This window comes from Pocillopora verrucosa, chromosome 9, assembly GCF_036669915.1.
Source record: "Pocillopora verrucosa isolate sample1 chromosome 9, ASM3666991v2, whole genome shotgun sequence".
Lineage (NCBI taxonomy): Eukaryota > Metazoa > Cnidaria > Anthozoa > Scleractinia > Pocilloporidae > Pocillopora > Pocillopora verrucosa.
In genome coordinates this window covers 21,352,855-21,379,284 of record NC_089320.1, presented here as the reverse complement: position 1 = coordinate 21,379,284, position 26,430 = coordinate 21,352,855, and the positions used below count along the sequence as shown (strand labels likewise).

Below are 26,430 nucleotides of genomic sequence, written 5' to 3'. Positions count from 1 at the left end.
AGACAAAGGACTTATTGCAGCATTACAAACAGCTTGTCACCAAAAAGTTGAACATATGTATGAAGGAACTTTCAGTTGGACGTCGTGATAGCCATCTAATAAGATGTCTTTTAGCGAGAGTAATTCTCTTACTTTCGATGTTGGTACCAATTTGGTTTCCCAGAATTGTATCTTCTTAACGAGGGTTCCAAATTTCAAATAATTCAATTTACGGAGCTGTCTCAGTTTTTCTGGCGTAATGGCGGTCATTCATTTTATGTTTATACATGGCTTTTTAAGGGGAAGGATAGGGCTTTAGGTAAGGTACAGAAGGAAGAGGCAACAATTGCCTTCTGAAGTCACGGGGCTGGGTGCGCCGGTGCCAGGAGGACGTATAAAACCTTCTCACTAACATGTTCCTCCGCTAAGGTCGGACAACATGTCTACTATTTGTTTGGTGTGTTCGTTTCGTATATTTTGAATTTTCCAATCCAAGCCCTGTATGCTTGATTGTTTTTTGGTTGTTTTTGTTCGTTTGTTGTTGTCTTGTTTCACTTTTGAGTTTTTTTAATTAGTTTGTCCAGGGTTGGCGGTTTGGTGCGAACCGTGTATAGAATTTAAGACAATTCTATGAGGGGGTGACGGTGAATGAATTATAATTTTCAGTTGCGTTCACATCATCGTAACATAGAATTAAATAATTTAGAATTCAAGGCTATTTGAGGTCATTGCAAGCTATCCCGCTATCATACCTAGCGTTCATAACGTGAACTTTGCTTGTCTGTGTAAAGGAAAAGAAAAATGTCATATGGTTGCAGTCGTTACGGTGTTCCATCTAGATTGAAACATGACTCAACTCCACGAAATCGCAGGTGGCACAATGCGATCCTCGTTCCAAGGACGAGGCAAATCAGAAAAAATGGTGGCAAAATAAAGAAAGCAGTCTGTCGTACGTAAAGATACCATTACAGAAACACTTTTAAGCTTTTTTCGAATGCGTCGTTGAGTTCCGGTTTCGACTTGTGATACCTGTTGTATCGCTTTACTGTACACAAGGAAATGCGTTCCAAGGAAAACTCTTGTGAGGGGCCCGATTTTGTGAGTTTGAGTATTGAGTAAAGAGGAGCGCTTATGGGTGAGTAGTACCTACTAGTACTAAAGGTTGATGGTTGAAAATAAGCCGTTTAAAGGGGGAGGTTGGAATTTTACTCCATTTGACGGTGGTGGGGCGGCGTGTAATCTTCTAGAATGGACAAGCAGTCACGAGACAACAAGCAGGCAAACTAAGTCTTTTCTGTAAAACAATAGGACAATTTGCATGAATTATTTTTTTTTATACCCGAGGGGGCTTTTCATTTGACTGGTAAGAAACAAAAAGTGGGGGGAATAGTTAAAAATTTCTTTGTGACACAAAAGACCCCGACCCCCAAATAAATAATGACCGGTCCCTTAAAAACAAGAGAGTTGTAATATTCATGATTACCAATGGAAGAGCTCTTCTATCAATTGGTTAGATCAGGCGCCTTGTAGTTTTGTCATGAATTGGTCCACTTTCTCTAATCCAGAGGTGGATGGGGTTTACTCAAAGTGGAAGCTCAGTGGTATCACTTTGACAGTGCCACGTGCGATGTGGGGGTCAAAGTACGAAGACAGGACATGCACTGCACCTCCACCCAAAAAAAAGGGCAAAGGATCTGTTCTAGACTGGGAGACAGTGTGGAAGCAGGGGAGGGTAATGAAGGAGACTGTCCACACAGGTAAACAGACGAACCAGACCAATTAAACCCAGCAAAAAGAAAAATACAAATAAGAAGTGACAAAAAATAAAAACTCATACAACGAAACAAAAACCATATAAAATAATATTCATACAACGGTAGAAAAACAAAGTAATACAACTGAAGGGGACAAACAGGACAAGATGAGAAAATAGGCAAAACGATCCAACACTAAAATAGTACGAAAGGTGTAAACATAATACCGGACACACGAGAACAAAAATAAACAAAATCACCTGCGGCACACAGAAAATAAAAAACAACAAAACAGCAAGGACACAACGAGGGAAGAAGATACAGTACTCTGCATATATATGGATCTTGTCACTTGACTAAGAACGCTCTATAAAATTTAATCACGTAATTAGTTTTCAAATACGGGAAATTAGTGATCGTACATAGTCGTATAAAGGTTCGTATCCTGTTTTTTTATTAATTTTTTAAAATTCCTTGCCAGGCCCCAACACCAGTGCAGCCCGAAAAAAGAATCTGGACGTTTGTTTGATTGGTGGATGCTTGGGCTAAGGAAGTGTTGGGGGAATTCAGAACTTTTTCTCCGTGTGATGAAAATCCTTCCTGGTGCCAATTCATTCAGCAGGTTCGGAAAACCTGAAACTCATTTCTAGTATCATTTACCTTCAGCGGCAAACCTCCAATGTCGCGATGGCAAGTTCTCACGATTCTAGACCGTTGCACAAAGGAAATCAGGACACGACACACGATACACATCGCGAATGAAAGAGAACATTATGTCCTGACACAGGAGGAATCCTCAATGGGCAAGGGTACTTACCAACACCGATAAAGCTTTTAGTTGCCGCTGACCGGATGCATGTCTTCACCAGGGTGGCCAGGAAAGGTGTCGGTGATAGCCACGGGATGCCGTCTAATGTGGTTGGTGGATTATTAGTACTGCATGGAACAAACAATGAAAACGGGGCTCTCAACCAGTGTCAATTCCGTCACTCGTGCTCCTCCAAAGAGGCTAGCACGAGCGTGAGGGGATAGTGAATACTGAGATTATTTGTTACAGAAACTGAGCCTGTCAACATACTTAATCGTTATAATGTCATTACATACAATTCGAAGCTAATTTGCGTTGGTTAAATGGTTACATCAGGCGTTTCCTTTCACTTTGACTCGTGACTAGTCAGAACAACGACTCACGTGGACGACACACGTGTGTTTCCGTAAAAACCAACACAATCTATGAAGAAGTGCAAAGAAATTAAAGCCAGAAGATCACGCCAAGCCAAAAAATCAAACTTGCGCTTTAAGCGACATTTACTTTTGGGAGGTTCTTAGGTGACAGAGAACGAAGCAGCCCGAATAAATCTCGTAACGTTGAAAGCAAAGTGGTTATCAATGCCTTACCAGATTTGTCCCTGAAGAACGCCGGGTGACAACAAGTTAGAAAAAAGATGTGAAGGTACGGCTACCCAGAGTTACACCGTAGATTTAGTTTGTCAATTGAGAGATTGGCCCGAGTTGATGAGATAAAAATATATCTTTGTGGCGCATTCTTTAATTCACAATATCGTACAATAATGCAATTAAGATGATATCCATTTTAGGACGGAAACAGGACGACTAAAAGTGTGGCATTCCGGTTGGGTTGGTCCATCCATTCGTGAAGAACCGATCGAACGACGAATGGACCGCCGATGAGAGGCACAAACTGCTACTTTTATTGGTCTATGAATTTGCTGATATGAAGTACAGAATCGGCGGAATATTCTGGGAGTATCGCCTGCAACAAACTCAGCTACCCTACCCGTAAACAACTTCAACCCGTTACTAAAGCTTGTAGGGTATTGAACATTTTTAATTAAAGTTATAGTTTGATTCAAATATTTTCCCGCACCATATAGGGCAGGCCCGCAATTGGTCTAGAGGCGATCCTAAACGGGTCAACGGATCAATTATGCCTCGAGTAGAATTGGCAAAATATCTTCCCAGTATACTTCTAGTCTTTTAAAACCTAATGTAAATTCACGTTAATGATTAAATTAGGACAAAGACGAAGACGGTGGCGCTTCTGCTTTTGTTGAAGGAAGCGATTGAACCTGACTTTGCTGATGGGAACAATCAAAAGACGGATAATTTTTATAACAGAATTGCTAGCAGCAAGTTTTTAGAGTCCTAGCTGTCTGCAAGTGGGTTGTCCCGTTGCGCTGCGCTGCGAAAAATAATTGAAAATTGTGGAATGATTTAAGTGCTGGGTACCCCGATGTCCTGAGACCGCCCGCCTTTTAGGCAGACTTTGATACTCACTCCAGCTCAGCTTTGACATTATATCCGCTAGAGAAACACTGTGGGGGGCTTACTTTTTGCACGCTCAAAATGGAGGGTAGTGTTTTCACTTTATCATCATTCTTACGCGCACTTAAATGTAATGCGTGCTACTTTAGCACGGAATTCACAATCGGAAATCAAACACTTGTGAAAGAATGGCTTACTTTTGTATCCTTTGCCCAAAGAGGGAACATTTGTAGGGCTGAAGGTGATTAATTTACACAAGATAATTTCAGCGGGATAAGGCTGATGACCACAAATCAATTCACAGAGGAGTAGGTTAGTGGGAACCTAAAAGGGCTCAGTATATATTTTCTTCGGCATGATAAGGTAGAAGTGTATGGTTTACAAAAGAAGTAGGAATTTTCGACGAGAAATGAGTGAAGCTTGCTGTAGATTGATAAATGTAAGACAAGGCAGTTGATACCGAAGCCACAGTTTCAGTTGTTTATCAAAACAAAGATATCATACGGTTTTTAAAGAAATGTTCGGAATCTAATAAGTAAAAAGACCCCAAACATCAAGAGAGGCGATCCTAAGCAGTCCATCTTTAGCTGGACATGAGCTACTTCACTCTCGCACCGGTTAAAAAAGAAATGAAGATCAAGCAACAGTCATGAGATATAAAGGCTCTCCAGCGCAAAAGTTCATCTTTTCTAAGATTATTTTCTAACACTATATGAAAGAGTAATTCTAGCCCTAAACCTAAGCAATTTTACTATATAGAAATCAGTGCAACCAGTCCGGAAATTATCCCTTTTTTAAGCATCCATAGAAAACTAGAACTAGTTTCAAAACTATAGTTTCCTAAGATATGTCCTCCTTTACTCTAAAAATGAAATGAAACAATAGGAGTGGATCTCTCTACTATAAGGAATAAAGCTTAATTACGCATGCACGTTGTGATTGGTTCTCTACAGTTTTCTTTGACCAAAAGTTGATTGACAGGGTGTCCTCTGTTGAAAAGAGCGAGGGTAAAACATATTTTCCTATTAGTAAGCTCACTTTGACCATAAAAAGATAAAGAGGCTGGACTTTCAGAGAATTATCATGTTACTTTACCCTTAAGTAAAAGTACATGAATTGCTATGTTAATCAAATGCTAGCTTTGCATCAGAGTCTGGAAAACAAGACTCGACAGTGATTGAAGAGCTTTCTCTCCATAATCCGAGAACTCAGGTCTTTCATCTTTGTTAATGTTCTCCCCTGAGATGCAATAGAGGAACAGTTCCTGAAGCACATGATTCCAGCTTCTCTGTGTTCTTGTTTCTCATGTATAATAGTTTGCCAGTATGATCAATGTTCTTCCAGTTCAGTCGAGTTGTTTACATGGAAAATAAATTGCACAGGTAGCCAGTGTGGAGGAGGTAGTGGTAGATTTGTTCAACCTCATGTAAGGGACTGAAGATGTCTTTATCTTCAACTGCATGACTGTCGAAAAGCCAATGTTTTTGTCCAAATTCTAAATGCAAGTTTCCTGAAGCGTGAAAATAGCAAAGAAATTAGCTTAACTTGGGATTATTTGAAAAAGAAATTAGAAAAGCACCAAAAAGACTCACCTGTCCTAGGCCTATTTATAACCTTGTAGGACTCATGTTGGGAAATACTTGATTTCAAATACAGTGGTAGGGCATTGCCTCCTTAGTCTGGCAATTTCAAAAAAAAGCAATTTAGCTGATTTCCACTGTTTTGAATACCTCTGTCACACTCGATGTGAACCGTAAAGCTACACTTTCGTGGGTTAGGTGGGAAAGCATTGAACCCATGAAAACAAGTAAACACAGAAGACCCATAAGAAACTAGGATGTGTCAATTGTACATCATTATATTGTACAAATAGACACCACACATGAACAAGTATTCATAAAATCAGAAACATACATTTTGAATTAGGCTGCGACTTACGATGTAAATGCAAATGTCGTAGAATAATGTTGAACCTTTCACCCAAGTAGTCCCATATTTGCTTGACAACGTGCGGCAGGGGAAGCGTGCTAACGCATCAGTTGCCGTGCTTGCGATGCTGCTGATCCCTGATACATGATTCCACTTCACATAGTTTGTGGTAGTGTGATGGTCAGAGGGCCTGAAGGACAGATGGACCAATGACAGAGTATGGACTCCTTGTAATTTGGATGTTACCTCCCTGAGAGACATAAGTAGGCAGTAAACACATTTTTCTTACAATCCCTTAACCTAAGTTTAACTCCTTATGGAGTGACCAAGACAAGAATTTCTCCTTACAGACTAATCAAGTACATATAGCAGACGCAGACAAGTGATGAGAATGAAATGAAATGTTCAATATAGGGGATTATTAGGTTGAGATCCAGTACCAAAATTCTTCTCGAAACCTTAACATCGAATCCGAATTGGTTGGTACTGACGAGATAAGGCAGAATTATTAATGAAGGATTCCTGAAGAGGTGGAAATGGCTGTAATAGTATAGTGTGCGGTGATAAGCAGAATGATTGACACTATGGAACGGATTTATGTTGAATGCAAAAATTTCAAATAGCATAGACATGTCAAGTGCCACACTTATCCACACCACCAATGGACATAAATCAATCCGCAAACCTGCCAGACTGAAAGTGGACCAATACAATCTTCAAAGCTGCTTTACAGCTGTTTGCATTCAAGCTTTCCTTTACATTTGAATGATAAACTCACACTCCAAAAACATCCAAGTTCAAGATTTATCAAGCATTAAAATGGGCATTTTCAGGAATTCAACCTTCCATCAGAGAATGTTCTCACGAAAATTATCCTCTGAAAATTCATTTGAACGACTTCAGCTGTCTTTAAGTTCTGCTACGATCCTGGATACAAGCATTGGCCCCTGGCATAAAAGACACCAGTCACCCACTTAACCAGACTGCCATCTTGTTGTACCTCGCCAACATTCCATGTCATACTTGATCTCACGACTTGCTGGATGAAGCACATGATACTTGCTAACACGATCAACAATTACCTGTATGCAACCAGGTTGGGCTGTTCATAAAAGAATATTGTAAGTGACATATTACGTTCAAAGTTTTTGCACAGTTTAAAACAGAGTGTAAGGTTAATGCACTTACGCAGGAGCAATTGCCTGGACGGGGGTGGGGGGGGATAAGGAGAGGGAGCCCTGTGTCCAGACTGCTCACACCTGGGGCATTTGCATAATGGGCGTTCAATAATCTCTCTTTACCCCAAAAACATACCGTTTTTAGACATACACTGCTGAGAAACGGTTTCTTTCCCTGACCCTAACTACAGAGAAGTGAATAACTACTATGTAAACACGCAGAGAATCAGATGAGTTATTTGAACAAGAAGCGAGAACAAGTGACGTTAGTTGACTTGTAACATGCCTGTGAGACATTTAAACCCACCCACCACTCCTGAGAGATCTCTACGATAGAGTGTACACCCAGGATCATATTGTTCTGGGATAGATAACAATAGGCATACTTTCCCTTAGGTGGTGATAGTCTTTCATGCTGTAACATGGCTCCCAACCACACAAATATGGAGGGACACACTTAAAAAATTATCATAGATGCCACTAGAATTATTTAATGAACGCCTGGGCAAGCTCAAGCTCTTCATCCTAAACAGACAGACGTAGCCCCACAAATTGTACTGAACTAACACAATAGAATATAGAGATAAAGGGGGTAAGTTGTCTCACGAAACGGGTTGCGTGCCTGATGTTGGGTGGGAGAGTATATACCCACGGTAATTTAGTCCTTATCAAACTGAGTTTATACCCGTATAAATTGGCCACCATAAACGCGGGCTTTCAAAGCTGATGGTTTTGAGGGGCGTTCTGGCCCTTCATCAAGGAAAAATCAATAAATCTGGGACTCAAGCCCTCCACAGTTGGGGTTTTTGTCGTTACTTACTTGCAGCTCTATGTTGTGCACAGTTGGGTAAGACGTACAGTGACACTATCACGTGGACATGTCACACAGCAAACACACACGCGAGAAACCTTGATGCCACCCAACACACAAACTGAGGGAGCCAACTTGTATGTAATTTGGCGACGTTTCGTCGGACATCTAAACGAGCGGTCTGACGCGGGAATCTTACTACGCAGTGATCCATGCCTTTCACACAGACGCTAGCACAGAGGTCACTCTTGTGGGCAATACATGACACAGTGCCATGGTTACATTAAAAAATCAAATACAGCAACATACCAAAGATCGAACCCCACCGCCGACCCCCCCCTAACTCACGTCTGAGTGTGCTATAGTTTCGGTGCTATGTCGAGCACGCAGATTGTCTTATGGCTTGACCATAGCCCAAATACATCAGCGACACTAGGTTCCTGCGGCCATCTTCCCTTCGTCTTGCAAACCTGACCGAGAGAGCCTTAGACATAAAGAAGCACTAAAGTCCTTCGAGTTTGCGTTCGTCTGGTTGTCACGTCCGCAAGTAAAGACGAAGCCTCGAGGTGCCGGTTCGACGACAACGAGATGGCGGGTGACTGCTCATTGGAGAAGCCTTCTTCACTATACATGCCCATGTTAGAAGATCTCACTCGTTCAAACCCAGCGGTATCAGTAAATTAAGCGAATGATGGGTCGGAGTAGCCAACAATTTTCTCGGCAATCCGATGAGAGCTCGGGTTAACATCGTTTTGTCTCCGAAGACCAAAAAGTGTCTCCTGATAGAATAGGTTTGAACATTTTGCGGGACTGCCTTGATAGAGGCGTGCAAATACTACGATTACGTGATGAAGGCAGTTAGAGTTACAATAGCCAATCTATACTGAGCGAAAAGGGCGAAAGAAAAGAAGATGAGTTTCTCCCTTTTAGCTAAAGTCGAACACGACCGCCGCCATCTTAAATCTTACGTCAATCCGCGACACCGACTTTAAATGTGTCAGTGGTAGCTGATCAAAACGCCAAGACCTGAGCGTCGAATAAACGAATACATCATTTAATTTACCTTTTCATAGCACTCTCAAATATCGTTAGAAACAAGGGTATATTAGACGAAAACAAAGTTCATTTCTTCGTCATCATTACTTAACCTTAAGGAGGATCAAATTCACACAGGTATATTATAAGGCCCTTTTGGCTCAATGTTACTGCATAAATCGCAAATTAGTAAATTAAGGATCGTATTTTTGCACGCCCAAACGCTTAGAAGGAGACCAGCTTTGCTAGGAAGAGATTTGAGCGCACCTCATGCTTGACCCCGTAGCTGTAGACTTTCTGTTAAGTTGCAGGTCGACTCTTGCCCCTTTTCATGCCATACAACCCTTTTTTTACGTGTTTACCTCATCATATAATGGAGCAGACATGAGAATTCCCGATTTTGATTTGTAATCGACAAGCAGTTTTCAGATAAAAAAAAGTTAATTACTAAATACATACAGACGGTAGAATTGAACGTTTTGAATGTTTTCTTACTTCGTACAAACTTTAGCGTCGTTTACATTGTTGTTAAAAGGTCACCAGCGGCGACAGAAAGCGCATTTTGGAATCTTTATATCAGATGATGGGCAAGCGTGCATTTTGTAATAATAATTCAATCAAGTATGAACATATTCTCCTGGTAAAATGTTCGCATTTTTGGTCAGAAAGATTTTGTTTTCTATTTTTCTAAAGATCTTAACTGGATTCACTCAGATTTATAAGAACAATGAGCTCAAGAAAAAAAAAGAAAAACTTTAGTTGCTGGCAAAACGGGATGTGGAGCGGAGGACAATCAACTACTTGACCTTAGAAAGGTATGTGCCTCCAAATAAGATCAGTCAAAGAGCCTAATCGGCGTTCCTTCCCGATTCCAGCGAGAGAAGCAAGATTAGAGCAGTGGTCGATAACATGCTGAGACTATCTTAGTGTGGTGTATAATTGCACTTTTCAGCGTGTCAAAAATTGTGTCTTTCTTAGGGAAAACGTTTTGAAATGGGAGTAACCTTTGCGGTAGATCACGTTTGGTATTAAAATTTGTTTTCAAATCCTATAATAAAGATTTTGTCGAAATACGCCAAATGTGGCATCCTGTGGTTTACACAACGTGTAGTTCTAGTCAGGGAGGCAAAATTTCTCAACATTCTTATGAATGCTCACCACCGTCCGATTGTCAAAAAGTGGTTGTCATTTTTGATAGAAGCGACGCAATCCACAGATCACTGACACGTACTGACAGCTGCTCTGATGTATGTACAGATTAATGCGAACTCCTTAATTATCCGCCTATCTGTGACTTGTAATCATGTGTGTACCAATCGCGGGCTTAATTGCTAGGACGCTAATCGCGCGGAATCAATTTCCTACGCATTCATGCAGTAAGGAGTAATTATACAAAAGAGTGCTTGAACAGCGTTGTCTCTCGGCAGGAGTGAAAATATCGGATTAATGCTTCTGCTTGATTTTGGTCGTTAACAGAGAAAACGTTTACAGCCAGGGCATCTGGGTGAGTCGTGCTTCTGATAAAGCGGCCGGAAACATTGGGAAGATTCGAAGAGAGTTATCGAAAGTCAAAATGCGGAAAATTCTTATTTATGTAGTCGTTTAAACTGAAGATCACGTAGATAACAATCAGTAACTTTAGATCAGGAGTCCACCGACGAAAGAGTGAGCGACATTTATCGCCATAAAGCCATGTTGACACGACAGCTCTCAAATAGTCGGAAGAAAAACTGACCCGACGGAACTTGGAAGAAGGAGGTCCGGCGACGGAGGTGAAAAAGACTCGGATCAATTATTGCCTCAGAATGGTTTAAGTTGGTGTGGAAGGGGTTTTGATGAAGAAACAATGGCTAGTACAACAAACAGTGGTCAAAGGTTCTTTGAAAGCGACAGGGCTGTTGAGATGATGACATTGCCACCCATGTCGCTGGTGGGCAAACAGGGAGAGTCAAATAAGCGATTAATTTCCTCGTGTTCGTCTCAGCGCAGTAATGCGGTGAAATAATGGGGTAGATGAAAAATACAGAACGTCTGTCGCATTTTCCCGCACGCAGAGCAAGTTTCCAAGCTTCCATTCAAGGTTTATCTCTGTTGAAAATGCCCGATCTTGAGATCACTCGTAATAGAAGTTTTTCAGACAGTCAGGCAGAAGGAGACAACGAGGATGACAGACGAGCAAAGGAGTAAACTAGAACGTTTGAAGATACAAATATTTGAAGATAACACCAAGAGAAAGTGGTGGCCGAAAGTTAAGTGGAAACAAAGCATACTGATAGCACGCACACTGATGTTACCGAGGAAACAAACTCCTGTTTTGATCGGGGAGTCAATGGAGCATCACCTGAGATGTCACGAGACACCAATTTATGGTTCCGAAACCTTATCAATGTTTGCTTCTCGCTCAGATTTGGAACCAACCGACGGAGGAACAACATTGCAAAATCAAAATTTCGGTAGGGATGCTGTTTTTAAACTGGCCCGACATGACAGCGCATCCGACAAATTTGACGCTCCGTTGGATATTTGGACCCATTGACATATACGTATTATGAACAACCACCAAGTGGCGAAGCAGAACTCTAATGGACATGATTTTGAACTCTCGCCTCCATCGGTCGCTGAAGAAGGTGACTTTCGAGTCCATCACTGTTGTTATGGGACGGTTACGAACGCGATCTGAACCTGGCGACTTAGCGTCCCGAAAAGTATCGATGGTGCATCAGCTTCAAACTCGTACCAGGTCGGAAAATAACGAATTAAAAACAAAAGTCCAGAGTTTGTTAAGAAACCACTGCCAGCTTTACCACCCTCAACACTGCGCGTGAAGAAACAAAGTATAAGCGAAGTCACTGGCCATTCAATTTCGGGAACACATGCTAACCCTACCTCGTTGCCCCGTGAAAGAAGAGAAGGCACAGTCAATATTCACACCTGTCCCAATTTGAACAGGTTTTCTGATCGTTCTTGGATGTACCAGGATGTTTCTCGCAATAGGCATAGATACATTAGAGGGACAGCCACACCCGTCCCACCGTGGATTTCGTATTTCGCAAGGACAAATCTTGAACGCCGCAGTTCTTGTTATTATATATCATGCGTGAAGAGGATCTTGTTGTCTTTAGATCATCATGTCAACAATGACATGCTACAAAAGATCCCAAGCGAACAGAGTACTTAAAACTTTAAATCTGAACTAACTGATTATAGTGGATAAAGGGGTAAATTTCTTAAACTCTGTGGTTCTGCGTCGGTGGGAGAGGATTAAGTTAATAACGTAAAATTGGCCACCGTAATAAGTTTAAAAGCTGACGTTTCGAGCGTTAGCCCTTCGTCACGACAACTTTTTAACTCTTTACGGCGGCCAATTAACGTTATCAACTCAGTCGATAATACTAAATTAACCCAATTTATGGTGGGACGACTGTTCAAAGGATATCCTCGAATTTCGGACAGAAACGGTATTACAATAGAGAGAAATGCTAATATTCTTTCAGGCACAGAGGTGATATTGAATCCTCGGGTAACTGAACGTGATTCTGGCGGCAGATGTCACGAAAAACTCGGTGACACTCGGACGTAAGGGATCACGGAATCCCCCGGGAGATGCCACCACCCTTGGGCAGGGAGTTACAAGACCTTGCTTCGCACTTATATCTTTCACTTCAAGTTTGAAATTTGCGAACATATTCATCAGGAGCCCTATTAGAGCAAACATCCATTTTAAAGAGGTAAAGGTGTTCAGAAGCCAATCCAAAATATTTAACTATTTATTCAGTGAGTAATCAATCTCTAGATTTGGCTCAAATATCTAATGTCTGTTCCGATCGCTACTACAAGATTACCTTGACAAGATTACCTATGCATACACAGAATTACCAATGTAAAACGACGATACTGCTGGGGGAAACAACCTCAGGGGGTTGATGAAATACTTCAGAATTAAACTGACCACGACATATAGTTTGCCTACAAGCGAACCATTGCAGATGAAACGGCAGCATTGTCGTAAATAAATTTACGAGAAACATTATTGACAATATGCCTCCGATGAATGGGTTTTTAAATGTGTAATGCCCATAATATCTTGAGACATACTGAACAGGTACCTTTAGGGTCTATGTGTACATTCAAAATTATTGCGATAATACAGAAGAGACTTTAGTATAATTTTCTGGTTAAGAACGCATGACTTTAGGGGTGCTCAGCAATTGTAGGGGTGCGCTACAATTCAAACAATCTCTCCTACAAAAATGATGAAAAAATAAATGCTTCATTCAAGAATAAAAGGACGTTTAGATTTATTTGTTCCAAGAAGCTAAAAAGTTTAGAACATCTTCATTGTTATAACAGCTTACACACTTAGCATAAAAGTTCTTTTTCGCCGCTTCTCTCAGTTCAAACAAAAACCCATATTTGGACACGTTATGTCGGGTTCCACTTGATTTCTGCCTTCTCATTGGTCCAAATCACACTAAATCGAGGTTGACCTTTCACGTGATAGGCCTTAGCGTAAGATAACATCAATCCCTCCTTTGTCTGTTTGTGAAATTCAAACTGGTAATAATCTGGTTTCAAGTCAAAATTCTGCAATGCATTCGCCATTCGCGACCTTTTCGTATAGAACTGAGACATGCAACCGGCCTTTGTATTCGGTCAAGCACTGTACAGTGAGGTTAAAACCACTTTTAAACATCACAGGCATATTTTTTCGATGCTGAGCCACGGTGGAGATCCAAATCTAACGTCCACGACACTCCATTACCATCATTCGAAGTTAACAGCAGAGCGTAAAGTAGGTCGTTGTTATCAACGTAAGTTTCGATATGGACGGGCCGTAGACCAACAAGATTGTTCAGTCTTTCTCGGCAAGCATCCTTTGTAAGTCCAATATAAATAGATATGGCTGAATTTAAATAAACGTTCTGGAAAAAAATCATATTGAAGTATAAAGCATTCGCAAATCTATAGGCGTTTAGCCATGTTAAATCAAATCCCCGACTCTTTACATCTTCGTACAATGGCCAGAAATAGTGTTTTGGCACCATTATTTTAATCAGTTGTCGTTTATCTTCCGTTGTGATACTGCTTGGAAATACACCGCTAAAACTTGGCTGCACTGATACACATAAAGTGCAACTCAAAGCGTACTTTACAAGTCCATCAAGATCGAGATCTTTAGCCCAAGAATTGAACAACAGTGCCCAAGCGTAACCCTCGCAGTGTCGTGTCAAATACACCTGAGGTACCCTCCATCTGTCCACTGTGACCCCAAGTGCTTCCATTGTCCCGGATGTCGAGACCAATCCGAGACCATTCCTCTGTATCCTTCTCAAATGACGGCTTATCGAGCATTTTTTGGAAAGTTTCGTGTGAGATGATTTTTTCCATTAACACCCGATTCTAAGGAGAGGAGAAACTTTAACAGCTCAGAAGCAGTGGCGATCCAACCCCCGTGGGCGTCCGCTTCTTCCATGGTCCACCTTCCGTACTGTGGCGGTACTTTACAGCCGTCAGGAAATATCGACCTCACCATCCTGGGGTGACGATTGTGAAAATATTCCACCTGGGAAAACATGTGGAGAAAGGATTAAGTCAATATCTAGCAAAATGGTGAATCTAAATTTTCCCAATCCGTCCATTAAAAGCTACCCACCCATTAAGGTAAAACTACTGAGTATAGAACCATTTCAGGTGAATCACAACAGTGCCAAACTATCATGCAGGGCTGTCAATGGGAGCCGGTAGCCGGCCAAAACCCCGAGCTAGTCTGACGGTGATTTTCACCTCATCCTTCACCGAAGAAAAAATCTACAAAATTACTGAAACATCAACAATGAAATTTGTGCGGCAGTCATTTCTTTGTTTGAGCGGAATTGAAAGTACAATTTACCATCAAAGAGGCTTACATGTGAGAATCAATCCCACGCTCAAAGGACACGCCTGACACTTTTGAGGCTGAATAGTTCCTAGTTTTGCGTGTATCTGAGGAAATAAAAAGCGGTAATGATGACTAAGCACCCGAATTTTTTTATTTGCCGTTACTTTTAAGCTCAATGACGGCCCTAATTTCGTTAACCCTCGTTCTTCACGGACTTCCACCAGTGGTCCTCTAGTCTTTAAGGCCGCTAACTAATTTGTAGTCTGAATGGAAGCACCGCGGGAGCACAGTGTACGGTGTAAGAGAGAAATCAATGACCCAGCCTGGACTAGACCACGCAAAATTCTAACTGTGGGGGGTGGATGTGGGGAAGGTCGGGAATAATTTTATGAAAGTGGAAGGAATAAGATAAATCTACTCCTCATCACTGAGTCATTCTTGCAAGTTCTACCAATTTTCATTGCTTTATTTCCACGGCCTCCAAAAGAGTCGTCATAAATTCGTCATATCCTTGACCAGTCCCTCTCTCAATGACTTGGCCCAAAACTGTATAACCAAGATTGGAATAGGCATGTCTTCTCCCCTTCAAGAAAAAAAAAAATCAATTTAAAAACAAAATACAACAGAACAAAATAACATGCACAAATAGACAATCAAACAATGAAACAGGAATTAAGTTCAACACATCACCTGTGTGTGACTGCAAAATGCTACACACTCAGATAACTATCTGTGATAAAAAGGATGAAGGAGTAAGGCAGCTTATCATACATGTGGGTAATATAGCTACACCATCAATTTAGTTTTTCCTGCAGTATTCTGAATTAATGTGATCACAATGAGTCATACCACTGATAGTTCAGCATCTACAGCATTTAAATTAATTAGGCATATACTTTGTAATGTCCAGTCACTTCATGAAAAGATCCAGTTCAGTGACTTTTCACTGATCTGTTGTAAGAAGAGAAGCCCTCTCTTGTCAAAGAAAGAGGAATAAAATGATTCTGATGTGTGTTATCAGGGGTGTTATTAGATATTGCTATTAAGCACAAAATAACCCCATAACCATTCAATTCAGTATTAATAACTCCCAAATAATACAGATGAGTAAGGTGGGAAAGTTTTGAGATGGAAGAGAGAGTAAAGTTCTACACTTACTTCTTCTCCCTCATGCAGATGGACAGAGATACTATGAGATGTGAACTATTTAAAATGGACTGAGTTTTAAATAATATACAATAACATGACACCAGTGTTTAAGCCACACCAATTTCCAAACATTCTATATCAAATCAGGGGTATGGCATCTAGAAAATGTGCCACAAATTTGCATAAATTGACACTATCCATCAAAAATTTATAAAATATACAAGAAAATAAATTGATCTTTGCTTTTCCAAGTGTAGTGGCTCCTTAAAGAAACATTTTGTTGATATACATAACCTCATCTTTCTTGCTACTGAGTGGCAGTAAACCTTCTTGGCCTTCCTTAAGCAGCTAAATACTACTTGGTAATAAATCTTTATTTTCATGAGATAAGGAATTTAAGGCAACTTTCTTAAGACTCCTGATGTATTTTTTCATCTACTCCTTTAGATTTCTTTTCAAAACTTTTAGTCCAAAGTTTGAGTTGTGAAACTCAGGGTGTGGCTTATCTAAAAGTGTGGCTTATACACAGTGTTATGGTAATTCCTCTACTACTCCATTGCGATTGTACTCACCTGGGGCAAACTGAAGTTTTCTTCCCATCATGTACTGTATTAGTACACAAGGTGCCACAGGTTCAGCAACATTCATATGTTTCCAACTTTCCAGAACACAGGGTCCCCAGCCCTGTCTCTGTCCCACCCAGCTGAATGATGAAGCAAGTGTTTCAGTGTGATGTCTAAGAGTCGAATATCACCAATTTCTGTGGGATTGTACTCCTTTAAAATTCCTTGAAAATAAATATAATCATAAAATATGTAAATAAGAATGTATTGCTTATTTAGGAAAAATAAAGATGGATTTAAGATTTTATAGATTAAACAGTGATAGCACAAGCCCTGATGTCTTAAACAATCATTACTGAATTCAAGATTGTTTGCTGCATACTTGAAATTATTCAACATAAAAGCGTCAAACTAAAATACTGATAACACTCCAGAATGTAAATGGAGATCAAACTCTACTTTAAACTGATTCACAGTTCCTCAAACCAACAAAAAGGAGATTACCCTTTGGACCAAACACTTATCCTCAGAGACAATTTCCCTTCTTCAACAAGTCTCATAACACCAACAGCAGTAATTGTTTTGCTGATACTAGCAATTCTGAACATTAACTCTGGTTGCACTTTCCTTCCTGCACCTGCACAGCCATAGCCTAATAATGAAAAAGTCAAAAGGGGCCTGAATAGGACTGTACACATTCAACAGACTGTTGCAATTCTTTTTCTTTCTGGTCTACCTGAGAATTTAGTTTACCCATCGTTGTTTGCATTTGAGAAAAAATTCAGTGGAGCATCCCTTCAAATCCTTTGCTCTCCATAATAAAACCTGTTTCTTTGGTGCCCAACCTGATTACAATACCAAGCTTCAACCCTTTACAACCCAACTATAGTGTATATATTCTCCATACTGTTCTGTATACATTTTCTGAAGTTATGAAAAGGAGAATTGTTTGATCCTTTCACTCCCAAGATCTCATTAGTAATTCTCATACTGTCTACCATACAATTTCTATGACATTAGTTCTGAGAATTTTGTATTGGATCAACTAATAATCTCCTTATTGGTCTTTTCCTTATACTCATCACTTTTCTATTTGACATGCTAATGAGAAAATTGGATTTGTTCACTTAATCATAAGAGTTACAGGGGTTAACAATCAAGAGCTTCCTTCCTTCCCTTTTGACTAGGGGATGAAATTGTTAGCAGAAAATGGATGCTGGCCAGTCTTAGGGGTTACAGTACTAACCTTCTACCTAATGGTAAATCTAATCTTAGGCCTTGTTGGCACAGGATGTGGAAAAAAAGTAAAATTTTGCAAAGAATCTTTAATATTCATTTTATCTCAGATGAGAGACAAGCAACAATTTTCACTCCAATTCTGAAGGGCAAGCTGGATTTCAATTTCAAAGCTTTTTTTTCCTACAAGTATATTGATTTAATTCCCATTTGTAGAATACAAAAATTGTTTGAAAAGGTTAACATGTCTCTTTCCAGTTTGTATTTACCTTGACAGTATATCAGTTCTTCACCTCTACTTATCGCCACACTAGCCCCAGGAATATCTTGTTCTTTCATGAAATCCAGGACAATTCCATCAAATGCTTGCATTTGCTCTGATATCAATCCATTGGCTCTTGGGGATTCTAAGAAATCAAAAGTCAAAGTCTGTACAGTAATGGAGTGACTTGTCATTTCAGGGTGTATCCTGGTTACAGTGGCAATGAATGACAGGGTGTATTGGCTACTCCTCCTAATCCTTTGGCCCCTAGGAATGACCAGCATATAATTTCTCCCTACAATATCACTCTGAATCACACTTTAAAGTCATGAGAATAAAAGAAATGATCTCCAGCTGATGAAGCTCATGATTGTTAAACAAATTCTCCTAGTCAGCACCTCAGGAAATGTATAAAGTAAAGTATGAAGAATATGCATACTGGATGTTAGGGTATAAAGGGTTACCACTCCTGCAAGGATGAAGCCATGAATTAGGTATCAGGAAATCATATGAGGGTTTACCTCCCTAATATTGAGGTCTGGGATCAAAGCTTTATTTTTCTTTAATTTCTTTAGTCCTTTATGCTCTTTCATTTGATTTGTTTTTGGGGGTTTTAATCACGTTTGTTTTTGTTCTTCTGTTTTATACCAATTAATTTGTAGCTGTTGTCATCATTCTTGTCTTTTTGGTTTCTTTTTATTATTATTCTCCAGTAATTAACATGTAATGACTCTGAATATTTTATTTTCTGCATTCTGTTCTTCACTCTCACAAGTATAGTTATAGTCTGCAAAGTGTGACAGGTGCACACATGAACCTGTTTTTTGATCACACTCATTGCAGCTGCTAGATTCAATGCAAAAGGTGGCATTGTCTGGTAACCATGCACACATGAGGTCTAGATCCAGACAGTCAATCGTTTGAGTAATACACCGCAAAACATGGCTTAAAATCGCTCTGGAAGCAAGCAAGATCTTGATAAGTTTTGTAATACTCTACAGGTTGCGTAAATCCAGCTGTCAATAAGAGCTGGCTAATATTCCAGGGCGTACATACCACACGAAATCCAGTAGTTATGATCACTGAGGAAGCTAACTTGGCGAGGCTCTGCTTGAAAATCCATCTATACAAACGAAACATTGCAAAAACATTTTGTGTGGGGAATGATTTCACAAGGTGACTAATGGCAAAGCCGCGATCTCGACACGATTTGTTTGATTCCGGACTCTAACAGCTCTACAGCTGATTCATTTGTGGTTGGTTCGACAGTTTGTTCTGTTTAGTATGTTAACGTACAAGTTACTTGCTATTCGATAGATCACACAGTCGTCTCTTGAAAGAAAACAATAACCAACACTATAAGTCCCTTCTGGGACTAATGCTTTGTTTTACAAATAAATCGTACGACTAGCTGTTTGCTTTAATTTCTTTGTAAAAAGTTGCCTTTGTTAGGATAATGATACTGTTTGAAATCACCTTTACATATAGCTACCGTTATTAAACTTAAATAATTCTGTCTTAACTTACCAGTGGGTGTGATGGGATTAATTTTTAAGCCTTGTAAGACAACTTGGCTTTTCACACCATCCCGCCGCCATTTTGGCGATCTCTTTTTCTCGTCCCCAGAGCCACACGTTTTGACTAATCGTGATCAGGGACTCGGGGAACGGGAATGTTCTTTCAAAGTTTGCACATGCACAGTCGTTTGATCGATGTTTCAGACTGTAGCTGAGACAAGAGCAACGGAGCTCGCGAGGTTTGAGCTGGCGAGTTAAGAGAAAATGCTAGAGGTCTGCAAATGGTCTGGCGTAAGAGGAAAGAAAGATTGAAGGATAGACGTAGCTACGCTTCGTGTGACATTCGTATGTTCTTCGTTCAGCCAAGCTTTTGAACTTACAAATTAGACTTTCGCTGTCAAAACCTTTGAGTCCCCCTGATCAACTGTATGAAACGCAAAATAATGGCTTAAAGGCTTTACTGCGGTCTGAGACTCTATTAATGAGGATTAATAACAACACACAATTCATCATCGTAAGAATTTATTTATAACAACATAATCACGCGATTTTTCAAGTCCTCTGATTCTGGGGCACTTCTGGGGGAGCTGCATATGAACAGCTAAAGGTAGAAAAAGTACACTAACTTATATTATCCCACATTTTGGTTATATAACGTTTGCATCACGAATTTAGGGGTCTTCTACCTTTGATAAACGTGCTTGAAACTCAGCATGCTCTACGGGAAACAAGCACATCACTCTTTGCCTTTTTGGGCAGTTAGTTTTCTGACGAATCAATAGTATTTCACTTCACAATATAGCATGTTAGTAGATAAAGTTCCAACAAGGAGTTGGCTCTTATAGACAAGAGCAGATGTGGAAGCAGACAATTCCTTTCCGTCATTCCTGTACACCCCACGAACCTTGTGATAAGGAAAAGCGATCCCAGATGCAGATGATTTCCCTAACTGTACCTCGAGAACCTGAGAGGCACTAGGGTGGCTGATGTTTTTTGAGTACGCCACGATGTCAAGAATTTTCGGTACTGTTGCCAACCAAAGGTTCCCGGTAACAGGATCGACATTAATGTTGTCAACATATGCTCCAACTTTAATCACCTGCATACAGAAAATATACAATAAAAATTTTCAAATATACTGGTGATAATAGTTCGCAGCTGGTATGACGCTGCGGTTCGTCTCGACTTAGAGGACTCTTTAGATCACTTTCGGAATTTTCAAGCAAGCTCGTTGAGTATCGTGCTCAAAGTCCCGTACGCATCGTTAATGATGCTAGCAATCTGACCCCAAATCACGTTCACAAGTTTCATTAATTTTGCACAATAAAAATAACAAAATGATGGAATAAAAGACCATAGCAATTGACCTTTCAGCTTCTCGAAGTGACTTATACTTAAGTAGATAGCTCATATTCTCCAACAGACAGGAAAATAGTGACAAGAATAAATGAGCCTGTGCCATTTTAATTAAAAATTAGAGTCATAGGAGAAAACCACACAACACAGACCAGAAAAACTAAACTGGTTTTATTTCATGAAATCTCTCCTCAACCAGGGAGAACCGATCACTACAACCAGCTTTGCTACATTAAATTCTTTTGATTTATTTACAGCGAAATGTATAGCAGCAAGAAGGGAGAATCATGCATAAAATCTTAGGTGTTAGTGGATTCACAAACTCGTTCTGCGAATGATAAAACGGAGACGTGACCTTGTAAACTACGTCATGCCAATGATCTCAATGGTCACAACACTGTTAATGATGCTTCTTAAGCTTGGTTAAAAGTAAGCAATTTTCTCCCTGGAAAAACTAAGCCAAATTTAAATAACGGAAATACTCTAAATCATAATTTTTTTTCGTTTAAGCGACCCACCTGAGAAGCCTCCAAGGTGTTGTCACGACGACGTCTGTAAACTGCCACACCGTTATCATGGGTTGCAGACGCAAAGACAAAACTAAAAGGATTACAGTTTAGCTTAAGTAGAATATCAAACGTATCTTTTGCAAAGGTTGCTGTTTAACAAATTGAGGGAAAACATACAAAAATAAAGAGGTAAAGAAGAAGCAGTATAACATACTATTCCGTTCCCCTCAGGTCCACACGGACTTAAACATGTTTTACGAGGAATATTAATAATTCGATCACCTACTTTTGTATATTCACAAGTTTATTTGTCTATTCATTCACCTGTTTATTATTTGTCAAATCCTAACAAAGGGTGTGCGTTTTTATAAGGATTGGCGTTCTGATCTGGTATCTTTGAGGCACGCATTCGAATCCCGTCGAAGCCTGGATTTTTTTCTGGCTCCCTTTCAACAGTTTATCCATCACTGATTCATTTAATTTTGCAGTTCACTTGCGTGGATCTTTTCCTCACTAGTATATCATCCGCAAGTCAAAATGCCATTCAATTTTTTAAATCTTAGTTTGGACAATTTATTGGTATTGGATCAACTAATAAACTAATAATCCCCTATTTGAAAGTTTTTCTTTATTCTCATCACTTATTGTATATAGAAATTGTAGGGAGAAATTTGTCTTGGCCGCTCATTGGAGTTAAAGGCTAAATGTAATCAGTTCGCATCAAAACTGAACGCTTACCTTTGGTCTTTATCCATGGCTAAGCCATTAGGATGGACTCCACTTATCGCTTCGATGGCCTTAAATCCGTCGAAATACACAATATTTGAGGCAAAGAAGTTGTTTAAAATATACATATATAGCAATTGCTGTACTGTCCCATATCGAAACAAATTGTCGTTTGTCACGTAAAAGGCATCTGGACCTGAAAAAATAACATACAGAGAAGCAATGATGGCACTATCTCTAAAAAAACCGTTGAGAGGTCCACTTAAAATTGCGTGTACAGTTTAGTTTAAGTAATGCACGGACAGCCAAGCTCGATATGCAGTTCTAAAAACAATCCTTACATTCCTCTATGCATCATATTTAGCTTATACAAGAAACTCTCTCTCTATCCTAGGGAGGGTAGAGTCCTAAATGGGTAAATTCAGTATCTGGATCCAGGATTCAACAACCTCAAACAACCACCCATCAAAAGTGCTTTCGTCACAAGTCTCTTCAAGATTCATTTAGAGTTCATAAGTAACACAAGATTAAAACAATGGTGCTAAATCAAGCCTAATTAGCGGTTTGGCACTAGTATTTCTTTTTTACCCGCGGGAAAGTATAATCCCTCAAGCAACGTGAGTTAGTGAGAGGCCTGCCATGGTTTAGCAGATTTAGTGGTACCTGAACCCCGGCAAACCTCTCCTCGTCTCGTCTAAAATCTTCCTGCGGAGGGAGAAACGCGCGTCTTGCAGCGCGAATAAGAAGGGCTTGTGCGCACGAGAGAGAGCCGCGCGCAAGAACTATTTTCACGCTCATACATGCCGGCCCATATCACTAGCTTGATTAACACATCTGTATTTCTCCATGAATATCAGTCTGGGAACAATGTATTTTTCATGCATATTCGCATAGCATAGGCTGAGCCTAAAAATCCGGGTTGCAATTTTTTTGCCGTACTTTACTCGTGGTCTGTCTTATCTCCTAATCAATTAGATGCACGACTGAAGTTGATCGCCCATTTGTGTTTCCTCGCGCTTAAGTTAGTATGCTCGTTATATTAAAATTTGTATATTCAATAGGTCTTTGTAGAACTTTTTTTTTTTTCTCTCCGAAAGATCGCATGGCTACTTATTTCACATACCTACTGCATGTAAGTTATTTGGACTCCAGATCAGTTCATTCACCACAGAGCGCCGATGAATCAGTGAGCGAGTTTCCCGTTCGAAGTCAAATATTTCAATGGCTTGGGCATCCGGTCGGTGGTTTATGACAAACAGGGAAACCGCGCCAGAAGATGGATCCTGATACGCGCTGATCCCGTGCGGGTTAAACCCGAACGATTAAAATTCTTCAGCGTCAATTCTACTGGATTTTTATTGGCTTTGTTGAAGTCAAACGTCAAAATTTTGCCCTCACGCGTGTCAAGCACTGGGTCATACGAGATGCTGAGCCTGTAACGAAGTCCCTATTAAATAAATATGAAACAAATTCACCAAGTTTAAGTCAAATATCTTCAGAAATCAAACGTCAAATTTTTATTCTCGCCCGCGTGTCAAGGCTAGGTCTAGCCTGTTCCAAGCGTTCAGTTAGTGAAACGAAGCGCGATACCAGCGGCTGAGGAGAAAAAACGAGGGAGGTCTGATTTAGACCTCCCAACGACTCGACCCAATCCTCCCTCCTATGAACGCTCCGCCGCTGCTAAAGCATCATTTACTGTCGCGCTCGGTTCTAACTTAAACCTGAACACCTAGAACAGACTTGACTGGGTCTGACGAGAAGGCGAACGTTGTATCGAGGGGTACTGGGCTGCATTTTACCCCCTTCCCCCTCTCCCTCTGGCTTAAAAATTAAGACATCTTTATTACAAAAATATTGTTTACGCTCTGCAAATAGGCCAACAAATTTTTTTCATACAACTGAACCTCTATAAAATGGAATGAAAATTAAGCTAAGACAGCTCGAAGGAATGATGACCAACTCCTAAACAGAGATGTCTAAATTTACAACAGCAGAAACTTACAGAAGACACGAACACTAGTCCATCGTTAAGGAGGGCGAGATCCTCTGAGCCATTCACTGAAAATCACCAAAGGCAAAAAAAAAATTTTCTCATGAAGACACAGACAGGAGAATTGCTTCAGCGGCAACATCAGAGGGACGTTTATAAGGAGGGGGACATTAGCATTTATAAAATAACTGGGATTCTACGGGCACGAAGAGACACGTGATTAAGGCGTGAATTTCACCGGAGAGGCGAGCGTTATACGCGAAGTTATGAACCAGAGTGAAGCGTTTTTTGCATCCTGAAGTATACGTGACCCGTGAATTTTTTCCTTTCGCGAAAACCTCAAGAAATCATCGAAACCTCGCATACAAGAAGAAAACTGCTTAATTAAAGTACACGTGATGCATGAATTTTTCTAAAATTCGTGCGTGAAGCGGGATCAGGACCCCATGTTTGCCACCCTCTCTCGTTCGAACTGTGTAGTGCATGCTCTTACTTCTATGAAAAGATCGATTACAGTTTCTAAGAGTGTTTATGTTGTGTTCTGGGGGACATACACGCCGATGGACTAAGTTGTTGATATTGCCTTACACAGTTGTCACGGAACTGACCTGTTTACCAGATCAAATGGAAATGAGATTACCCGTCAGTAGCCCGATTGATTCGTCGAGAGAACGAAATAGCAATTAAATTAAAGTGTGAAACTTGTCAACCCGGGCTGTTCAAGTGAAAATGTGCTACACAGACAGAATCTATGCTCGAGCGCGCGGACGCCTCGTGACCAAAGCCATCACCTAATGCAGCATAATTTTTAAATACTGATTCAAACATTTCATGCAGCTTCATGGAGGTGTTTTTCCAAAGCAGCCTCATTAGACTTACCTTCTATTACTCTGCAAGGTCCGGGAGAGTGATTCACAATATGAGTGAAATGTCCTATGAATATTCTGAAGAATGAAAAGGAGTGCGTGATATTTCCTTCGTCTCATTAAACAGCAACTCGACAAGTATTCACGGTTCAATTTAGAAAGGAAAATAACATTTCACTCACAGCGTTTTGACAACATGAGCAACAAATAAAGTGACCATGAAAAAACACCACAAATTCACCCAGTCGACCCATGATTCGAACACAACTATTCGTTCAGTGTCTGGTTCGCCTCGAGCTCCAATGGTAATTGCTCTTAGAGTTCACACTTAAATTACCGTAATGTTGCGTGACACCTTTCTTTGTTGATGAATTTCTCGTTTCCAGCTCCAAACGCAGGTGATGGCGATAGCTATGAGAACCTGGGATCAGGGGTGGAACCTCGAAAAAAGAAGGCGTGATCCTAGGTTAAAGCTATCAAGTAATTTGTCGGTTATGATTTATGTGTGTATCGATACTGCTGATTTTATGTCTGTGTTGGAAGTTTTCGGCTTTTCATTCAGGCTGTCTGTCTGATTGATTGGTGGACGGAAGGGACGAGGGTGGTAAAGGGGGTTTCAATCCTACATCACGCTGAATTTTCCTATCAAATCACGCATCACGGATAATTTTTTAACCAATCATGCGTCACGTAAAAGGATTAATTACGCTAAGCTAATACTGTAAGATTTCAACCGATCGGATGTATTATTAAAAATTATATTGCATCCAACGTTTTTTTTATTCCGGAATGAATTGCGTTTCACTTGTCATATTTCTTTTTGTTGAACAAATAAAGACGACTTACTTGTGGAAACTAGACGCTGAGAGAGCGTTTACTCAGGCCTCGTATCACAATATCAAATCACACTTTACAAGTATGAGAACACATTAAAAACAAACCAGAGAATCAGAATTTTAACACAAGAGTGAAGCTTAGGTATTTACCATTCAAGTTGCTTCGTTGAGTATCCTCTTCATCCAATAGCTTGTTGTTTGCCTCACCTTCGAAGTTCTGTTCACGAAGATTTTTTTTTTCAATTCAGCATCTGAGGTGTTCGTCTGGGCATCATAGTCGTCATAGTTTGTTGTTTAATAAGTCAGTAGTCATAGATTTGGCGATGTTTTCGTAGATTGAACTCATATATGGCCCATTAGTTATCTCTCTAGAACAAGTATGATTGCTAAATTGGCTATCTTTCAATTTTGCGGCCACTCGTGGCTCCAAGATTGAGCAGACGTCTACGCCACCTTTACTCTTCTTTTATACACAGGCAATATTTATGTCAATGTTTTGACCAATCCCCTTCTGAACGGCAACTGTCTGTATGTCAGTAAAGGTTACAACGTGGCTTTTGAATTCGTTTA

The 26,430-nt window shown here is 40.2% G+C and overlaps 1 protein-coding gene, 1 non-coding gene and 1 pseudogene across 2 annotated transcripts; 1 reads left to right on the top strand and 2 right to left on the bottom strand.

The window, feature by feature from the left end:
- Window positions 1-10,664: 10,664 nt before the first annotated feature.
- Window positions 10,665-12,038, top strand: LOC136283220 (uncharacterized; annotated as a pseudogene).
- Window positions 12,039-13,270: 1,232 nt separating this feature from the next.
- On the bottom strand, window positions 13,271-19,858 carry LOC131792803 (uncharacterized). Its single transcript, XR_010718828.1, has 7 exons — window positions 19,588-19,858; window positions 19,117-19,183; window positions 18,068-18,205; window positions 17,067-17,214; window positions 16,568-16,786; window positions 15,279-15,428; window positions 13,271-14,535 (listed from the first exon to the last, which is right to left on the bottom strand). It is a non-coding gene; the product is annotated as an uncharacterized protein (transcript).
- Window positions 19,859-20,082: 224 nt separating this feature from the next.
- On the bottom strand, window positions 20,083-25,278 carry LOC131792799 (serum paraoxonase/arylesterase 1). Its single transcript, XM_059110205.2, is given in 9 exon segments — window positions 20,083-20,676; window positions 21,452-21,533; window positions 22,181-22,364; window positions 23,292-23,486; window positions 23,489-23,615; window positions 24,171-24,226; window positions 25,038-25,102; window positions 25,207-25,250; window positions 25,252-25,278. Coding segments are annotated over 9 exon segments (1,104 nt in total). The 3' UTR covers window positions 20,083-20,352.
- Window positions 25,279-26,430: the final 1,152 nt, after the last annotated feature.